The following is a 17,902-nucleotide window of genomic DNA, read 5'->3' on the forward strand; positions in this document are numbered from 1 at the left end:
ATGAATTCCTTTTTTAAGGTTTGACACTTGTGCCAGAATACTTTTACTAAATTTAAGAAGTATTTGCCCTCTTTCAAATGGTATAGAAGTTAAAAAAAGGGACAGGCGTTAATGAAGTCATTAGGTTCAATCAAGCCATTTATTTCTGCATGAATTTAAACAACTAACAAAAAAAGATAAATATAGCTCATCCAGTCATACAAGAAATGGCTCTACAGTAAGAGTGCCCACACTTTTTGGGCTTGCGAGCTACTTTTAAAATGACCAAGTCAAAATGATCTATCAACAATAAAATAAAAAAAAAACCCACAAAGCACACTGTATGCAGAGAAAATGTTAATTATCATTTATATTCCGCGGGTTTTCAAAGAGGTCAAGTCAGACGATTCTATGCAATGTCACCTCAGGAACAACTATACAAAAATAGACAAATATACCCCCTCCCTTTTTACTAAATCGCAATAGCGGTTTTTAGAGCAGGGAGATGCATTGAATGCCCTGTGCTAATCTCGATGCTCATAGGCTCCCTGCGCTAAAAACCGCTATTGCAGATATAAATTCTCTAAACAGACACATTTTGATAACTAAACTGAAAATAAAATCATTTTTCCTACCTTTTTGTCTGGTGATTTCATGAGTCTCTGTTTGCACTTCCTTCTTCTGACTATAAATCCAATATTTCTTCTTTCTGCCCCTCCCCTTTTCTTTCTGTCTCTCTTTCTTTCTTTCTCTCTCCCCCTGTCCCCCCCAAGCCATCGTGCCAATTTCTCCACTTCCTCTATTCTTTCCCTACCCCCTAAGCCACCATGCTAATTTCTCCCTGCTTCCACGAGCCAGGCCAGGAATGTACAAGCGCCGGACTCACAAGACTTCACCTCTGATGTCAATTCTAACGACGGAGAGGAAGTTCCAGGCCAGCCAGGCAGCGATTGGCTGGACCAGAACTTCCTCTCTGACGTCAGAATTGACGTCGGAAGTGAAGTCTTGTGAGTCCGGCGCTTCTACGTACCTGGCCTGGCTCAGGGAGACAGGAAGAAAAAGATTGCCAAGGCAACGCGATCGACTCACGTTGCCTTTGCGATCTACTGGTCGATCGCGCTCGACCATTTGGGCACCCCTGCTGTTATGGTATCCTGTCCTGACCTGAGGAAAGGGGTTTAGTCCCCAAAAAACTGCCTTATTTCCATTTCCTATTTATAAACTTTAATCAATAGATACAATACTACTTGATTCTACATAAAGCAACAAAACAATTTTTTCTACCTTTTGTCGTTTTTGCTTTAATCATCTTGTCTTCACTCTTCTTTCTAGCCAGCATCTGTTCGCTCTGTCTTCCATACAGCATCAGCCCCTTCCATCCACTGTCCGCCCTCTCCCCGTTCCATATGGCATCTTCCCTCTTTTTATGCTCCTTCGATAAACTGTCTATCCTGTGCCCCTTCTCTTCTCCTTTGTACATGATTGATTTCAGCTCTGCCACCTCTCCATTTTTCTCTCTCTGTCACCACTAGAGAGTTGCGCGGGGACAGAAATCCCACCCGTCCCCGCCAAAGTCCCACCCGTCCCCACCCGTCCCCGTGAGGACTCCCACCCATCCCCGCGAGGAATCCCTCCGTCCCCACCCATCCCCGCGAGGAATCCCCTCCGTCCCCGCCCGTCCCCGCGAGGAATCCCCTACGTCCCCACCTGTCCCTATAAACTACAGAAATAGTTATTTCATTTAATTATGCTACTGAATTAAAGGCTCTGGTAGAAACCCATTTAAAAATAAGCAAAAAGACTTTATTAATTTGGAAATATTAATTGGGAAGAATACATACTTTGTAAACGGGTTTCTACCAGAGCCTCTAATGTTTATAAATTTTTATCAACACAACTAATATACTACTTTATCCTTAAGCAAAAAAAAAAAATAATAATAATTTTTTTCCTACCTTTATTGCCTGGTTTCTGCTTTCTTCATGTTCTCATTCAATTCCTTCCATCCACTGCCTCTCTTCTCTCTGTGTCTTCCATTTGCTCTGTTACTGTGCCTCTCCCTTTCTCCCCCCTCCCAAATTGGTCTGGCACCCATCTTTTTCCCTCCGCTCCCCCCATAGTCTGGCACCTCTGTCTTCTTCCCTGCCAGCGTCTTCTTCCCATTCCCTCTTCCCCATTTCCTTTCAGTGTCCTTCTCCCCCACCATCTTCCCCATGTCCTGTCAGGCAGCATCCTTCTCCCCCCTCTGCCTTCCCCATGTCCTTTCAGCGGCCTTCTCCCCCCTCTGTCTTCCCCATGTCCTTTCAGCGGCCTTCTCTCCCCTCTGTCTTCCCCATGTCCTTTCAGCGGCCTTCTCCACCCCTGTTTTCCCCATGTCCTTTCAGTGGCATTCTCCACCCCTTTGTCTTCCCCAGTGCTTTCAGGGTCCTTCCCCCCCCTTCCTCCCGTTTACCCCATGTCCTTTCAGCGTTCTTTTCCACCCCTTTGTCTTCCCCAGTGCTTTCAGCGGCCTTCTCCCCCCTTAAGCGTCTTTTCTTCTCCACTCCACCTTTCCTCCCTCCCTGCCTCCACCTTTGTGGCGCTTTTGCACCCGACCGACAACAGAACAGGCCCGGTCGGACAAATCTCCCTGTCCTGTAGCCGCGAATCTAAATTACCTTCTTACAGCAGCTGGAGTAGTGAAGCTGCTGTAAGAGGTAATTTAGATTCGCGGCTATAGGGCAGGGAGATTTGTCGGCCGGGCCTGTTGTCGATCGATCGGGGGACCTGACCGGCTGTGCACATTCTCCGGGGCGGACCGCCCCCTCCCCCCTCTTTCGTACGCCATTGCCTTCTTCCTACCTGCCCTGCAGCACACAGCCGACCGGAAGTCTTCCTGATGTCAGCGCTGACGTCAGAGGAAGGGAGGGCTTTGCTTAAGCCCTCCCTCCGACGTCAGCGCTGACATCGGGAAGATTTCCGTTCGGCTGTGTGCTGTGACAGGGCAGGTAAGGAGAAGGAGACTACCCTCGCGGCTCGACCAACCCCGCTGCGATCCAACCCCGCAGGAACCCCGCGACCCTCGGAGGCGTCCCCACGGGATCCCCGCGACCCTAGGGGGCGTGCCCACGGGATCCCCGTGACCCAAAGGGGGAACCCGCGGGATCCCCGCGGGTCCCGCGGGATTCCCATCATCCCCGTTCCCGTGCAGCTCTCTAGTCACCACCCCGTCCCCTATGCTCTGGCATCTCTCTCTTCTCCTTTCTTTCCTTCACACCCCACAGTCTGGTATCTTCCCTTCCCTGATTCTCTAGCATCTCACTCCTTTCCTTTTCTTCCATCTCTCCCTCCCCCTCCATGCTCTGACATCTCCTCCTTCCTTTCCCCCTTCCTTTTCCCTTGGTCTGGCATACTTTCCTCCTTCCCCCCATGCCCTGGCATCTCTTCCTCCCCCCCCTCCCTTCCCTCCAATCCCTGGCATCTCGTTTCATTCCCTCCCTCATCTTCTTTCTCCCTCCAGTTGGGTGCAGCAAGTCTCTCCCCGTCTACTCCCTTTCCTCCTTCTGTCACCCATGACCTGGCGTCATGAACTTCTTCAGGCAGCAGCATTCACAATTCGCTGCTGTTGCCAGCTTCGGGCCTTCTTCTCTGTTGGGTCCTGCCTTCATGGAAACAGAAGTGAATTGTAAATGCTGATGCTAGCCGAAGAAGTTCATGACGCCAGGTCGAACACCCGGGGCAGACTGCTACTCTCCCCCCCCACGACCCTCCTATCTCTCCCTCCCTCCCATCACGAGACTCTAAACAGCACTGCTCTACTCTAAACAGTCTGCTTCAGGGCTTTCTCCTGCCGTGATTCCCTCTGGCACGTCACTGATGAGGGAAGGAGGGAGAGATAGGAGGGTTGGATCGGGTTGGGGGTCGCCCGGGATGATGATGAGGCTGCTACTGCTGCCAGCGAATCCAGCAAGGGTGAGGCCCCAAAGCACAGCACTGGCAGGCCCCCCCTGACTATTTCGGGCCCTAGGCCTGTGCCTACTGGGCCTATCCTTTAATCTGGCCCTGCTTCCCCTCCCCCCATATGCCCTGACATCTCTTTTCCACTCCATGGTATGGTATCTCCTTTCCCTCCCTCCCATGGTCTTTGCATCTCTTTCCTCCTTTTCCTGATCTTCCTTCTCCCTCCTTTCCTCTCTCTCCCCAATTGGGTACAGCAGTATTTCTCTTCCCCCTCCCCCCACTGGGTACAGAAGTATCATCAGCATTTCTCTTCCCCCCCCCCATTGGGTACAGCAGAAGCAGCATTTCTCTTCCCCCTCCCCCCTAATTGGGTGCAGCAGCATTACTCCTCCCATTCCCCCCCCCCCCCGTCTCACACACCCGGCAGATTCGCTACAGACAAAGGCAAGTTGCAATTTCCCTTGGTCGCTGACCTTTCTCCCAAAGGGCAGCGACAGAGGGAAGTTTACAACTTGCTGCTCTTGCTTACTTCGGGCCTTTCTCGTTGCCGGGTCCTGCCTTCACGGAAACAGAAAGTAGGCAGGACCCGACAGTTTATTAAAAAAAAATTTTATACTGCTGATTCAAATTTCTAAGCGGTGTACAGCAATAATAAAAGAGAAATCATTAAAAGAAACAAAACCAATTAATGTTAAAATTTAGTAGACTTTAACATAAACACATATACTAACTGAACACAATTGGGAAAGTAGGACTGAACTACAAGGTAATTTAAGATAAAGCACACTTAGGGATAAAACAACAGGTAGGGAAAGGGAGCTGAGCCACCCAGGTAACCACTGAAGTATGGCATCCAAGAAGGACAGAATTTAAAATACCTACCCTCTGCCTTTGCTAGCCTCCAGAATCTGAGCTCTAGATGACTGCCAAGTTCACCTATTGCGGGGGTCGGCAACCTGCGGCTCCAGAGCCGCATGCGGCTCTTTTCCACCTTTGCTGCGGCTCCGGTAGTGTGTCACGCAGGTATGCACCTTACAAGTCCAGCGTCGCGGCGGGAAATAGCCATGCTGAGCAGTGAGCTCAGCACATACACAGATGAAAGCCTTGCTTGCTGATTGGTCCGGCGGCCCCGCCCCGCCGTGCCGCCGGACCAATCAGCAAGCAAGGCTTTCATCTGTGTAGTGCTGAGCTCACTGCTCAGCATGGCTATTTCCCGCCGCGACGCTGGAGTTGTAAGGTGCCTGAAAAAGAAATCATCCTGGCCGGGGTCGGTGTCATGCTCCGGAGATCTACAGCCTTCCTATCTCCCTCTCCCTTCTACCTGCTTCCGGCCACATCCCCTGCTCCGCGGCTCTCTTCGGCAACTCAGCAGCAGCTTCTGACGTCGGGGCCTACCCTCTGCGAGTCCCGCTTGTTTCAACTTCCTTTTTCCACAAAGGCGGGACTCGTAGAGGGAAGGCCTCGATGTCGGCAGCTTGTCTTGATCACTGCTGCTGACGAGTTGCTGAAGAGAGCCGCGGAGCAGGGGGGTGTTGCCAGGTGCAGGTAGAAGGGAGAGGGCCAGATGCAGGACTCGTGGGTGAGGGAGGAGAAGAGAGAGAGAAAGAGAGAGGGGAGGGAAACAAAAGGAAATCTTTCATACTGGGCTGGGCCGGAGTGGAGGGAGGGTGGAAAGATTCTAGCTACAGGGTGCAGTAACAAAGGAAAAGGGGGGGAAAGCTGAAAATGGAGATAGTGACACAAAGAAGAGAAAGGGTAAGCAGGACCTACTGAATAAGGATAGAGATACAGAGGGGACATGAAGAGGAGGTGAAATAGAGACATAGAAGTAATGCTGAAAAAGTGGGGGGGGGGGAGATAAAGACATTGAAAGGGAAAATGGTGAACATGGCGTAAAGATAAGGACAGAGACAAATGAAGATTCTGAAAAAGTGGTGAGATAGGGATATAGGTGAGATGGACACAAAGAAGGTGATGCTGGAAAATAGGTGGAATGGTAATTCTGACAGACACAGAAGGGAAATGCTGGATCAAGGAGAGATGGGGCTCAGGCTGGATGGAATGAGGAGAAATGCCTTGTTGGCCCGGAACTTCCTCTCCTACGTCAGAATTGACGTCAGGGAGCGGAATGCTGGTCAGCGCAACACTTCTGCAGGGAAAGCTTGGGACGGCGGTGGCTTGGGGGCTGTTCCCCGATTGCGGTGGCAGCAAACCGAGTGGCTTGGGGGAGGGCACGGAGACAGAAAAGAAGGGGGAACAGGGAGACAGAAAGAAAAAGTTGGGGGAGAGAATGAGGTCTGGAGGAGAGGAAACATACAGGAGGCTGAAAGAAAGGAAGAAAGATTGGATGCACAGTCAGAAGAAGAAAGTGCAACCAGAGACTCATGAAATCACCAAATAGCAAAGGTAGGAAAAATGATTTTATTTTCAATTTAGTGATCCTGTATATAGCATTAAGATAAGAAACAATATATGCAGTGTTAGATTTGTTTTATAATGGTTTTGCGGCTCCAAGTTTTTTTTTCTTTTCGAAAACGGGTCCAAGTGGCTCTTTATGTCTTAAAGGTTGCAGACCCCTGACCTATTGGAAACACCTATTGTCTTCTTTAGGGAAGACACAATCTAAGGTTATTAATGGCTCTGTTCTATCAAGAACTGACTGATTCAGCCCAGGGTTTACCTCATTGCATGTGTGGAAATGCACATGCCACTTCCCTTCCCCCATACCGCTGTAACATTCCTGGCGTGAGCAGCAACCCCCCCACTTGCTGTAGCGCCAGCGTTGACGCTTCCTCCTGATGTCACTTCCTAGACGTGGGTCCAGAAAGTGATGTCAGAGGAAGAGTTGGCACTACAGCAGGTTGGGGGTTGCTGCTCATGCCAGGAATGTTAGAGGTACGGGGGAAGAGAAGGGGCATGCACAGGTGGCAGTGGGGGAGGGGGCAGAGACGAGGATGAGTGCCTGCACCCTCACCAAGATGGCCCCCCTTTACTATGCCACTGCCTATGAGACTACCACTGGAATGCTTATACTTTTCACTTATATATTCTGTTATTTGTCAACATTTGCTTATTTCTGATTGAAGAAGGGTTGCCTTCGAAAGCTAATCAAAAAATGCATTGTTAAACCAGTAAAAAAGGTATCAGTTTATTTATTTTATGTGCCATTTTATTTCTCTATATTACCTTTAAAAGTGGACTTTTAAAGGTAATATAGAGAAATAAAATGGCACATAAAATGGCTGCCACAACATTTTACTCATGTCCATGTTTGTAATGGGATTAAAGCAGCATTCATTTAGCTTACCTGTGGTACCATGGAGTTGTCCGTTAATCATAATGCACTTACACTCTCTAATTTGGAATGCTATGGGGGTGTTGCTAAGCAACTGGATTACAATTGAGTCTACTCTAAGGCATAGAGTTAGTATGTGTTTGAATCTTCAGCGCAAATTTAATACTAATTAACCATGCATTCTCCACTTTGCTTTGTTCACTTGGGTTGTAGGAAATGTTGCCTGGATGCATCTGTTAGTGGCACAGAAAATCCAAGAGTCTCCAGCCACCATTGGGGGTCAGATCTACTACTGCTATGACCACTCCCCCTACAAAAGCTATGATGAATTCAACATGCAGTTTTTATCTGCCTGTGGCATCCGTATGATTGGTTCCCGTCCAGTGATCCCATATTATTTCCTCTACCTTCTGGCTGTCCTCAATGAGCTCCTGCAGTTTCTCCTTAAGCCCTTTTGCCTCTATGCTCCGCTAATGAACAAGTACACTCTGGCTGTGGTCAGTACAACCTTCACTGTGCAAACAGACAAGGCCGAGAGGCACTTTGGCTACCATCCCCTCTACAGTTGGGAGGAGAGCAAATCCCGCACCATCCGATGGATTCAGAGCCTAGATGATCTTTATCAGAAAGAGAATTAAGAAAGTAAACTCCATGGTGATTGTAGTCATAATTAATATCCAACCTTAGACCTATTGTCTAAAATTCTCTCATCCATAAAGAAACACCAGCAAAGAAAGCTGTTATCTTTTAAATGCAGTTTTCATGTTCTGCCCTCGTAATCCTGAGATAACTCCCTGTCTCTTTTACTTAGTGCACCATCCTTTGTATGGACATGCATATGCAGCAAGTATTTTAACATTTCTGCAAACTCACCTATGTTTTTTATTCATTATGCTATGCTAGTGGTGTTCAAATTGGTCCTTGGATCCTGCACTAATGAATATGCATTAAATATATTTGCAGATATTTGAAGAATTACTTGCAAATATTTCTCAAGTTTTCAAGATATCCCTAATGTATGTACCTAACTGGATAGAGGAGCACAAGGGTTATTTTGAACACCATTATCCAAAATTATTATAAAAGTTAATACTGAAGGGAGAACTGCTTCCTAGTTGGACATTATTTTTTAAGAAATGTATTCGCTTAGCTAAGATTGGAATTCAGAAACTTTATAGTCATTAGCCATTCAAAATGTGTTTCCTAATGTGTTTCTTTCTAAAGCAGCAGTTCGTACTTCTTTCCACTAGAGGTTGATCATGATTGTAAGTCACTTATGGCGATAAAGGGTTAATATGTAGGTGAACCAAATAGTGGCCTTTCCTAAATGGTGAGCCACATTGTATAGTGGAAGGAGGGGATTTCCCTCAGACATTTGCTGGGTACAGCATGGAATGAATGAATACATCCAACTTGATATTCAGCAGTAATATCGCATCTTAACTGGTCTGTGGACATCATTTCCTTTCCAGTAGGCTAGTGGTAGTGATATCACTGTGATCTGAGCCAGTCATGCCATTGCTGTAGGCTGGAAGAAGGAATTTGCTCACCAGTGATGTAGCCACAGGCCCACCCAGCAGTAGCACAAGCACGATATGGCTGTTAGCGACCTCTAAACCCTGCTAATTGAAGACTCTCAGCATCTCTCTCTCCCCGCCTCCCAGCTGATCAGTGGACCCTTAACACCACTTCCCCAACCTTCCAGTTCCTTTAAAGCTCTTTAGTTCTTCGCCAGCAGTGAGCAACAACTCATACCCTACCATTCACACTGGCTTGAGTCAGAGGGAAGGCTCAGAACTGTTGCGAGCCATGCATATGAGATACTGCACTGCTGGCAAAGTGCTAAAAGGCTTTAAAGGTACTGAGAGGGTGGGAAAGTGGGGTCAAGAGACCTCAGATCACTTGTTAGGGGGAGAGAGAGAATCTGGACAGTGGGGACAGGGTCCTCATGCGGTGCCCATCTACTTTGGGCTCAGGTCTACACAAACCTGGGTTTCTGGCTGTGTCCCTGTTGCCTACCTATGGTTTAGTTCCATTGAATGAATAGATTATATTTCTGTTTTTCTTAGTTTAGTTTGACTATCTGGAAAATGTTCTCAGGAAAGGTGATGTCAAAGCTTTACTGTTAAAAGGTGGTGGAAGATGGAAAAAGGGAAATGTCTGTGAAATATGAATATGGGCTCCCTCTCTCTGTCAATAGTAGCAAGAACAGAGGCTAAAACTAACTAGAAGGGAGACTTCTTCAACCTGTGTCAGTATTGCACAGGGAGAAAGAAGAGCATGATTCCTAGCAGATATTAAATATGAGAATACAGTGTTCTGGGTGTGTATTTTCTGGTAAGCCTGTTGTAGATGCTAGAAAGTAATTATATAAAAAGAAAGAAATCTAGTTTAAATGCAAACTCTTCATCAGCACTAGTATATTCATTGCCAGAAAGCATCAGTGACCACCTTAGTAAATCCTTCAACCACATTTCATGTATTTTTCCAGCCCTTCTCCTCCCATGCTTTCTCAAAAATTATGAATTGTTACAGGCATACATAATGGTCGAAATATTTCTCTCTCATCCAATTATGTATTTATTTAAAATATTGTACTAGCACAGCATTCTACCTTATTTAGGGGCAAAGCATAAAAGCTTCTGTCATCCCCTGCCTCTCAGACTTCTGATGGAGAAAGCTGAAAACACCAGCAAAATACAGAATGCAGGAGGCTAAAAGCACAGAAGAAATCTTTAGCAAAATGCAGACAAGTCTTGGGTATATGCTTCACTCAGACTAACATAGAAAACTCTCTATAAATAGTACAACAAATGTGCCTAAAGAATGTTAAATATGTAAGAATGTTAAATAATATCCTTGTATCGCCCAGTGCAACCGTACCTCAAATACTGGCTGCAGTTCAGGTCTCCACTAAAAAAATATATAGTGGACTTAGAAAAGATAACAGAGATGAGGAATGAAAATGATAAAGGGGATGAGATGACTTCCTAATGAGGAAAGGCTAAAGTGACTAGGGCTCTTTAGCTTGAAGAAGAGACAACTCAGGGGAGATATGATAAAGGTCTATAAAATACTGAGTGGAGTGGAATGGGTAGATGTGAATCACTAGGAACTAGGAAGCATGTGATGAAGCTACTAGGTAGTAGATCTAAAACAAACCAGATAACATATTTCGTCACATGTAGTTAAATTCTGGCATTTGTTGTCAGAGAGTGTGGTGAAAGCAATTAGCTTGGCAGAGTTTAAAAAAGGTTTGGATAATTTCCTAAAAGAAAAGTCCATAAGCCATTATTAAAATGCACTTGGGAAACTTCTCTGCTTATTTCTAGGATAAATAGCATAAAATCTATTTTACTCTTGAAATTTTGCTAGGTACATGTGCCCTGGATTGGCCACTGTTGGAAACAGGATTCCAAGCTTGATGGGCCTTCAGGCTCCAGTACGGCAATGCTTATGTTCTTATGTTAACATTCTGTAAGCACATTTAATTTAAAAATAAAATTTAGCTTCTACAGTATTTGCACAACAATATTAAGCACTTTCAATATGTGTGTCAATTAAACATTATTTATTTTCAAATTTAGTGATGATTTTTCTGGAGTTGAAAAAAACTAGAATCTGCCAGATATTCATGTTATTTAACCAATCTGGAACAGATATTGGCCAGTTAAATAGCACTAAGCTGGTTAATGCAAATATTCAGCAGGAAATGACTGGCTATCTCTACTGAATATTCAGAGTTAGCAGCTAGCCCAGTCACTGGCTATGTTGTGCAACCTACCTGGTTAGCATCAATATTCACTGGCTGACTGGCTAAATGTAGCAACCAGGTGGACCTCATAAATAGCAAATCTGTTTTTGACCACTATAACGTAGCTGATCAGCCAATGAATATCAGTTTAACCAGCTATATCAAAAGTGGCTATAAACCTCCCCCCCTGGTTATTCAATACCAGTCACAGGATACAGCCTGGCATTGAATTATGGGTTTACTGACAACTACAGGAGATAGCCAGGTTCCCTCCCAGGGTCTGAATATCTGGCCCAATTTTAAATGATAGTGAGAAGGTAGAATTCCCAGAATTTGTGCATCTTTAAGTGTGAAGATAAGGGTAGTGGTTAGAGCTACAGCCTCAGCACCCTGAGGTTGTGAGTAGAGGTCTGCACAGGAACGGGGATCGCGGGAATCCCGTCAGGGTCCCGTGAGAATCCCCCCATAACCCATGTGACTCCCACGGGGACCCCCCTCTAGCCAACTGGACTCCCACGGGGATGGAAGGCTTTAGAAGAAGGGTTTGTCCATATAATATAATGGACACATCAGCCTTAGTAAAAGAGGGGGTTTATAAGTTAATTACCTGAACAGAAAACAAAAAAAGGGTTCCACCAAAGAGATTCCACAAGGAAAACAGCAAAAGAAACTGTGGAATTGATGATCCTGTCAGAAGTAATTGCTGCTTTTTATGGGGACGGGCTGGGATGGAGGTAATTCCTTGTGGGGATGGGTGGGGACGGAGAGGATCCTGGCGGGGAGGGGACGGAGAGGATCCTGATGGGGATGGGTGGGATTTCTGTCCCCGCGCAACTCTCTAGTTGTGAGTTCAAATCCCAAGCTGCTCCTTGTAACCCAGGGCAAGTCACTTAATCCTCCAGTGCCCCAGGTACATTAGATATACTGTGAGCCCACTGGGACAGATAGGGAAAATACTTGAGTACTGAGCATGGGTACACAAGCGCACGCTTTAAGCAGCAGTTGCCAATTAAGCTGCTAGCTTTCGCTCTAGGTGTGTAAAAAGTACATGGAAAATAACACAAGATGCAAATTTTATTAAAATAGTTATTTCGTTTATTAATTGTCATAATGGACCTCATAAGGTTAGGTTTTGCGTCACTGGGAGGTCTTTACAGACGCCAAAATGCTGGCCTTTCTGACAAAGATCTCAATCTGAGAATTCATTGCTCCCCAATATGTACCTTTTGTCCTGCATGACATCATTACTTGTCAACCAATCCATTAACAGAGGCTGTCCTTAAATTTGGACAAAGAACTTCTTTTTAACATGGAATAAATGTTTCAGAAATCATATTTTTTGTTTTGCGCACTTAGGGTTTCGTGTTCCCTGCCGCTGTGGTGTGTGATCCGTGGCCATGTTCCATTTTAGAACCCGGCGGCAGGGAACATTCTGGCCTCCTCCCGCCCTCACTCACCATTTGGAAGTGCAGGCAAGCTCTCTCCCTGCCCGCGTCCTCGGCAGGGAACACACCTCCCGCCCTCACTCGCCGCTGATCCTCCTCTTCAGAGCAGCCTGCAATCGTGGCAGGCTTTAAAGAACCTCGCAGGTCGCTCTCCAACCTCAGTAGCATGTTCCCTCTGACGCACGGGATCGCGTCAGAGGGAACGTGCTACCGAGTTGGAGAGCGGCCTGCGAGGATCGCTAAAGCCAGCCACCACGATCGCAGGCTGCTTTGAAGAGGAGCAGGCCAGAAGACGCCGGGATGGAGTGAGGGTAAGAACGGGATCAATACCGGGGGCCAGGGGGAGAGGGAAAGGGAAAGGGGGCTGCTTTGGGGGGAGGGGTGTGCTGGGGGTGACAGGGGCCATGGAGAGACAGGGAGAGGGAAAGGTGGCTGCTTGAGAGGGAGGTGTGTGCTTGGGGCAGACAGCTTTGCTCGGGGAGGGGGGGGGGAAGACAGAAGGACACAAGCGGCCAAGGAGAGAGAGATAAAGAAACACAGACAGACAGACACATCTGTTCTAGCACCCGTTAATGTAACGGGCTTAAAGACTAGAACATAAATATTTTACTACAGTTTGATGAATTGGCCAGTGCCCAGCTATCTCCCACTGAATATCAGAAAAGAGCCAGCAATTTAGCTGACTGTGAACCAATTTCAGATGCCTAAATAGTGATGAATATCGGCCAGTCTCTGTTCATATTAGAAGAAAAATAAAAAAAATGTTAAAGGATGTCTCTACAATTTGGGGAAGGCATGATAGTGCTGCCCAATGGCTACTGAAGAAAGACTGTAACTTGAGGCTGAGGTTTATTTATTTATTAGGATTTATTTACCAACTTACTATGCTATTGAGTACTATGCTTGAGAACCTGAATGTACTATGCTTGAGTACCTGAATGTAAACCACCTAGACTATAAGTGATATATAAATGCTTAAACAAATAAAATTATATTACTGTGTTACTTTTTAAATAAATTCACCTAGAATGATATACAGCATATACACTCCTGAATTCTATATATAATGTTTTGAGTTGTGCATGCCTGTGACAGATTAAGGGGTTTTCCTTCTCCCCATGGAAATATTATACCCCCGGGCAGCAGGGGACGCTAATCAGAAAGAGAATGGACAACATGTCCCAGAATACCCTGAACTTTAGGTCTCAGTGCTGAGTCAGAGGGGCGGGACTCGGGGAGGAGTTTTTCTACCTAGACTTTAATCAAGGAGAAGGAGGTCCATGGAAGATAGAGGAATTACCTAGTTTTTTCCTAGATGTGGGCTGAGGTAGAAGTCCTGGGAAACTGACTGAACATGAGCTGAGAAAAAGACTGTCCAGATGAGACAGTTACTGATAGGAAACAGAGAGGGGGTGTGTGTAAATGGACAATACTCGGACTGGAAAAACGTCACTAGTGAAGTGCCGCAGGGTTCGGTGCTTGGACCTGTGTTCTTCAACATATTTATAAATGACCTGGAAATTGGTACGATGAGCGAGGTGATTAAATTTGCATACGATACGAAGTTATTCAGAATAGTGAAGACGCAGAAGGATTGCGAAGACCTGCAATGTGACATAAACATGCTCGAGAAATGGGCTGCGACAAGGCAAGTGAGGTTTAACGTGGATAAGTGTACGGTAATGCATGTCAGTAACAAAAATCTTATACACGAATACAGGATGTCTGGTGCGGTACTCAGAGAGACCCCCAGGAAAGAGACTTGGGAGTACTGGTCAACAAGTTGAAGCCATCCGCGCAATGTGCGGCAGCGGCAAAAAGGGCAAACAGAATCCTAGGAATGATTAAGAAGGGGATCACGAACAGATCGGAGAAGGTTATCATGCCACTATAGCGGGCCATGGTACGCCCCCAACTGGAATACTGCGTCCAGCACTGGTCGCCATACATGAAGAAGGACACGGTACTACTCAAAAGGGTCCAGGGAAGAGCTACTAAAATGGTTAAGGGGCTGGAGGAGTTGCCGTACTGTGAGACGTTAGAGAAACTAGGCCTCTTCTCCCATGAAGAGAGGAGACTGAGAGGGGACATGATCGAAACATTCAAGATAATGAAGGGAATAGACTTAGTAGATAAAGACAGGTTGTTCACTCTCTCCAAGGTAGGAAGAACGAGAGGACACTCTCTAAAGTTAAAAAGGGATAGATTCTGTACAAACGTAAGGAAGTTCTTCACCCAGAGAGTGGTGGAAAACTGGAATGCTCTTCTGAAGGCTGTTATAGGGGAAAACACCCTCCAGGGATTCAAGACAAAGTTAGACAAGTTGCTGCTGAACTGGAACGTACGCTGGTAGGGCTAGTCTCAGGGCATTGATCTTTGTCCACGAGAGTGGACTGCTGGGCACGATGGACCACTGGTCTGACCCAGCAGCGGCAATTCTTATGTTCTTGGCTGAGGTAAGCCATTTGTTATATTGAAATTGTGAATTGCATTAAATTGGTGTGTGAGGCAAAACTATAATAAATAAACTTTTGGTTCAGTTACACAGTGGGCTAGATTCACAAAGCAAACCGATCGTGTACCGATCAGTTTGCGACCCCTTTGTGACCAGATTTCCCTCCTGCACTATTCACTAACCTCTCCTGCAATCTGCTTCAAATCTGTGCATGCAAATGAGGAGAAACGCATGCAAATTAGACAGGGATGCGATTCACCAACTAAATTTTTAAAACCAATTGGGCTGGCCGATCAAACCAAGAAGCGACTGCTGGGGACCAGTTGAAAATGTTTTTCCGATTCTCCAGCTCCATAGAAGCCCTGCTCTCTGCATGACCTGAATCTCTCCTGTCTGCTTCCCCGATGCTCTTCCTCAGATTTCTCCTGCCTGCTCTGCCTTGCATCACCGCTGTGCTCTGCCATGAATCGCTGCATCGCCACCCAGATCTCTCCTGCCTGATCTGCCCCGAATTGCTGCATTGCCGCCCTGCTCTGCCCAGATCTCTTCTGCCTGCTCATCCAGAATTGCTGCCCTGCTCGTCCCCGGTTTTCTCCTGCCTGCCGCCCTGAATCTCTCTTATCCTTCCCCACACTGTGAGCCTGTGGTTTTAACCCACGGGTTTAAGTGGGTTAAAACAACGGGCTCGCTGGGCTAAAAAATAAAAAAGTCGCGGCTTGGACAGGTCTAGACACATGTGCAGACCATCTACAGTTGGTGTGCGCATGCGTCAGGATCACACACCAGCGATTCCTGCTGGCAGATGGAGGCGTTCCTCTTATCGCCCCTATTTGCATAGTCAACTGTGAAGAATCAATCGGACCTGCCCAGATCGGGAACGGGTCGGTCCCAATCGGGCAGGTTTGTGAATCTATCCCAGTGTGTCTTGGCTGTATGTGTGAACCAGCTCTGTTACAATGCCCAATTTACACACAAAATTGAATAAAGAGACAATTAGCATTGGTAATTGACTTCTTAACAAGCAGCTGTCAGTGTTAATTGGATTTAATTTAAATTTGTATATAAATTTAGGAGAGGGATACACACCTAAATTTTCCACACGGCACAAAAAGGGGACATGGAAATTGGAGGATCATGGGCAGATTAGGGGCGTTTCTCACATTTATGCGTGTAATTATAGAATAAGGGGCATCCACGCTTAACTTTAGGCACAAGGATTTGCACCACATTGATGCTAAGGGCTGCACTTAAATTTATCCACAATGTAAACCCTGAGTAGGATATTATTGACCTTGGCGGTGGCACTTCATGAATAGATTTTAAACATGCAGACTCATCCCACCATTATCATCGGTCTAAATTCCTCTCATTTAATTTGTCTAAATATACAGTATATCTCTCTTATTCTCTTTTATATAAGCTAGTGTTTAAGCCCATTACATTAATGGGTGCTAGAATAGATTAGGCAGTTTGACCCAGTATGACTATTCTTATGTCTTGCTCCCATTTCCCCTTTTACCTTCCCTATTTCCACCTTTTTTTCACCAACTTAAAAATCTGTCCCTTTTCTCTGTCCTTCACCTCCATAGAACTCCCTCTCTATTTCCCCTTTCCCCATCAACCTTTGATTCTGCATCTTCACTTATTTTTCCAGCTCCTGTTGTAGGGTCATGAAATAATTAACTGTTGTTTAAAATATTGCTCTGGCCTACATAGCTGAAAACAGTGTACAATCTATTGACCTCATCTGCCTAAAATGTATGTCCCTACCTTACCACATTGTAAGCTAAATAGATAAGAGTTTGAGCCATGATGCACCCTGCCCTTCTGTACATTTAACATTTAGAACTGTAAGAGTTAGATAAGTGTCCTGCTAGTGACCTGCTAGTGTGAGCTTAGAACCAATAATAATTGTAGAAAAGTTATAGAAGTAACAAATGAAAATTGTAGTTTTTGCATATATTAGTTTGCGAAAAGGGCATAAAAGTCCATGTATTTCCTGTTTCTGACACTCTAGTAGGCAGGCTATTAACTGCACTAGAGTCCGGTATACCGTAATAAATCTCTTGTACTTTCTTCACGTCTCTGACTTTGTGTGTCCAAGTGACCTTTCACTGTCTTCAGCCCCTTTTTAGTCCCAAGCTTCAGTCCCAGTCCTATTCTCTCACATGTCCCCTTTTGTAGCCCCCTTCTCCCACCTCACCCTTTCAGCCCCAGCTTCAAACCCCTTTTTAGCCCCCCCAGCCCCCTTCCCCCAGCCCCCTTCTTTTACCTTTCAGCCTCCAGCCCCAGCCTCCACCTCACACATATCCCCTTTTCTGCCCCCAGCCCCAGCCTCCACCTCACACATATCCCCTTTTCTGCCCCCAGCCCCCTTCTCTTACACATCCCTATTGTCAGCTCCCAGCTCCTTTCTCTAACATGTTCCCTTTTTACAATACCGACTCCAGCTTTAGCCCCCTTCTCCCACCTATCCTTTTTTTCAGCCCCTAGTTCCCTTCTATTTTTTCCTTTTGCTTCTGAAGTGTGGCTTGGACCCTGGTCCAATGAAATCTAATCTAATCTAATCCTTAGGTTTGTATACCGCATCATCTCCACCTTCGTAGAGCTCGACGCGGTTTACAGTTGGAGAAATAGGAAGGAACTACAACAGAGGGTTAGAGGTAAAAATCAGTTCCCATTCGCTCTGGAATACCATAGGTTCAATTACAGCTCAAAAGTTGAAGCCTCCCCTCTTTTCACAATCCAATGAAATTGCTGAGTTGCCTGTCTTTTTTTTTTCTCCCTATTTGTCTTTCCTGTTTGTGGCAGGTTGGTGTGTGCTCAGAAGGAGACCGAGAGTTCAGCCAGAGCTGCTGAAATGCGTGTGGACTGATCTTTATCTTTCTGTCTCTACTACTGTTTCCGATTGGGGGTGTGTGGTGGTGATAGTGGTGGTGGGGGGGGGGGGGGGCTGTTACTCTAACTTCTTTGTTTCATTTATGTTTCGGAATCTTTTTCTGTCTTTGTTTTCCTAAGGTTGTCTTTTGCTCTTT

The 17,902-nt window shown here is 46.0% G+C and overlaps 1 protein-coding gene across 9 annotated transcripts in view; it reads left to right on the top strand.

Annotated features, from left to right (window-relative positions):
- Positions 1 to 11,518, top strand: part of HSD3B7 (hydroxy-delta-5-steroid dehydrogenase, 3 beta- and steroid delta-isomerase 7) — a 209,624-nt gene extending 198,106 nt beyond the window's left edge. For 8 of the 9 annotated variants that reach the window (XM_033945298.1, XM_033945304.1, XM_033945303.1 and 5 more), the window contains one exon: positions 7,427 to 11,518. In XM_033945298.1, the coding sequence (XP_033801189.1) occupies positions 7,427 to 7,851 (425 nt within the window). In that variant the 3' untranslated portion in view covers positions 7,852 to 11,518. The remainder of the gene's footprint in view (positions 1 to 7,426) is intronic. The other variant, XM_033945297.1, reaches the window with a different exon arrangement.
- Positions 11,519 to 17,902: the final 6,384 nt, after the last annotated feature.

Source organism: Geotrypetes seraphini, chromosome 5, assembly GCF_902459505.1.
Source record: "Geotrypetes seraphini chromosome 5, aGeoSer1.1, whole genome shotgun sequence".
NCBI classification, from domain to species: Eukaryota; Metazoa; Chordata; class Amphibia; order Gymnophiona; family Dermophiidae; genus Geotrypetes; species Geotrypetes seraphini.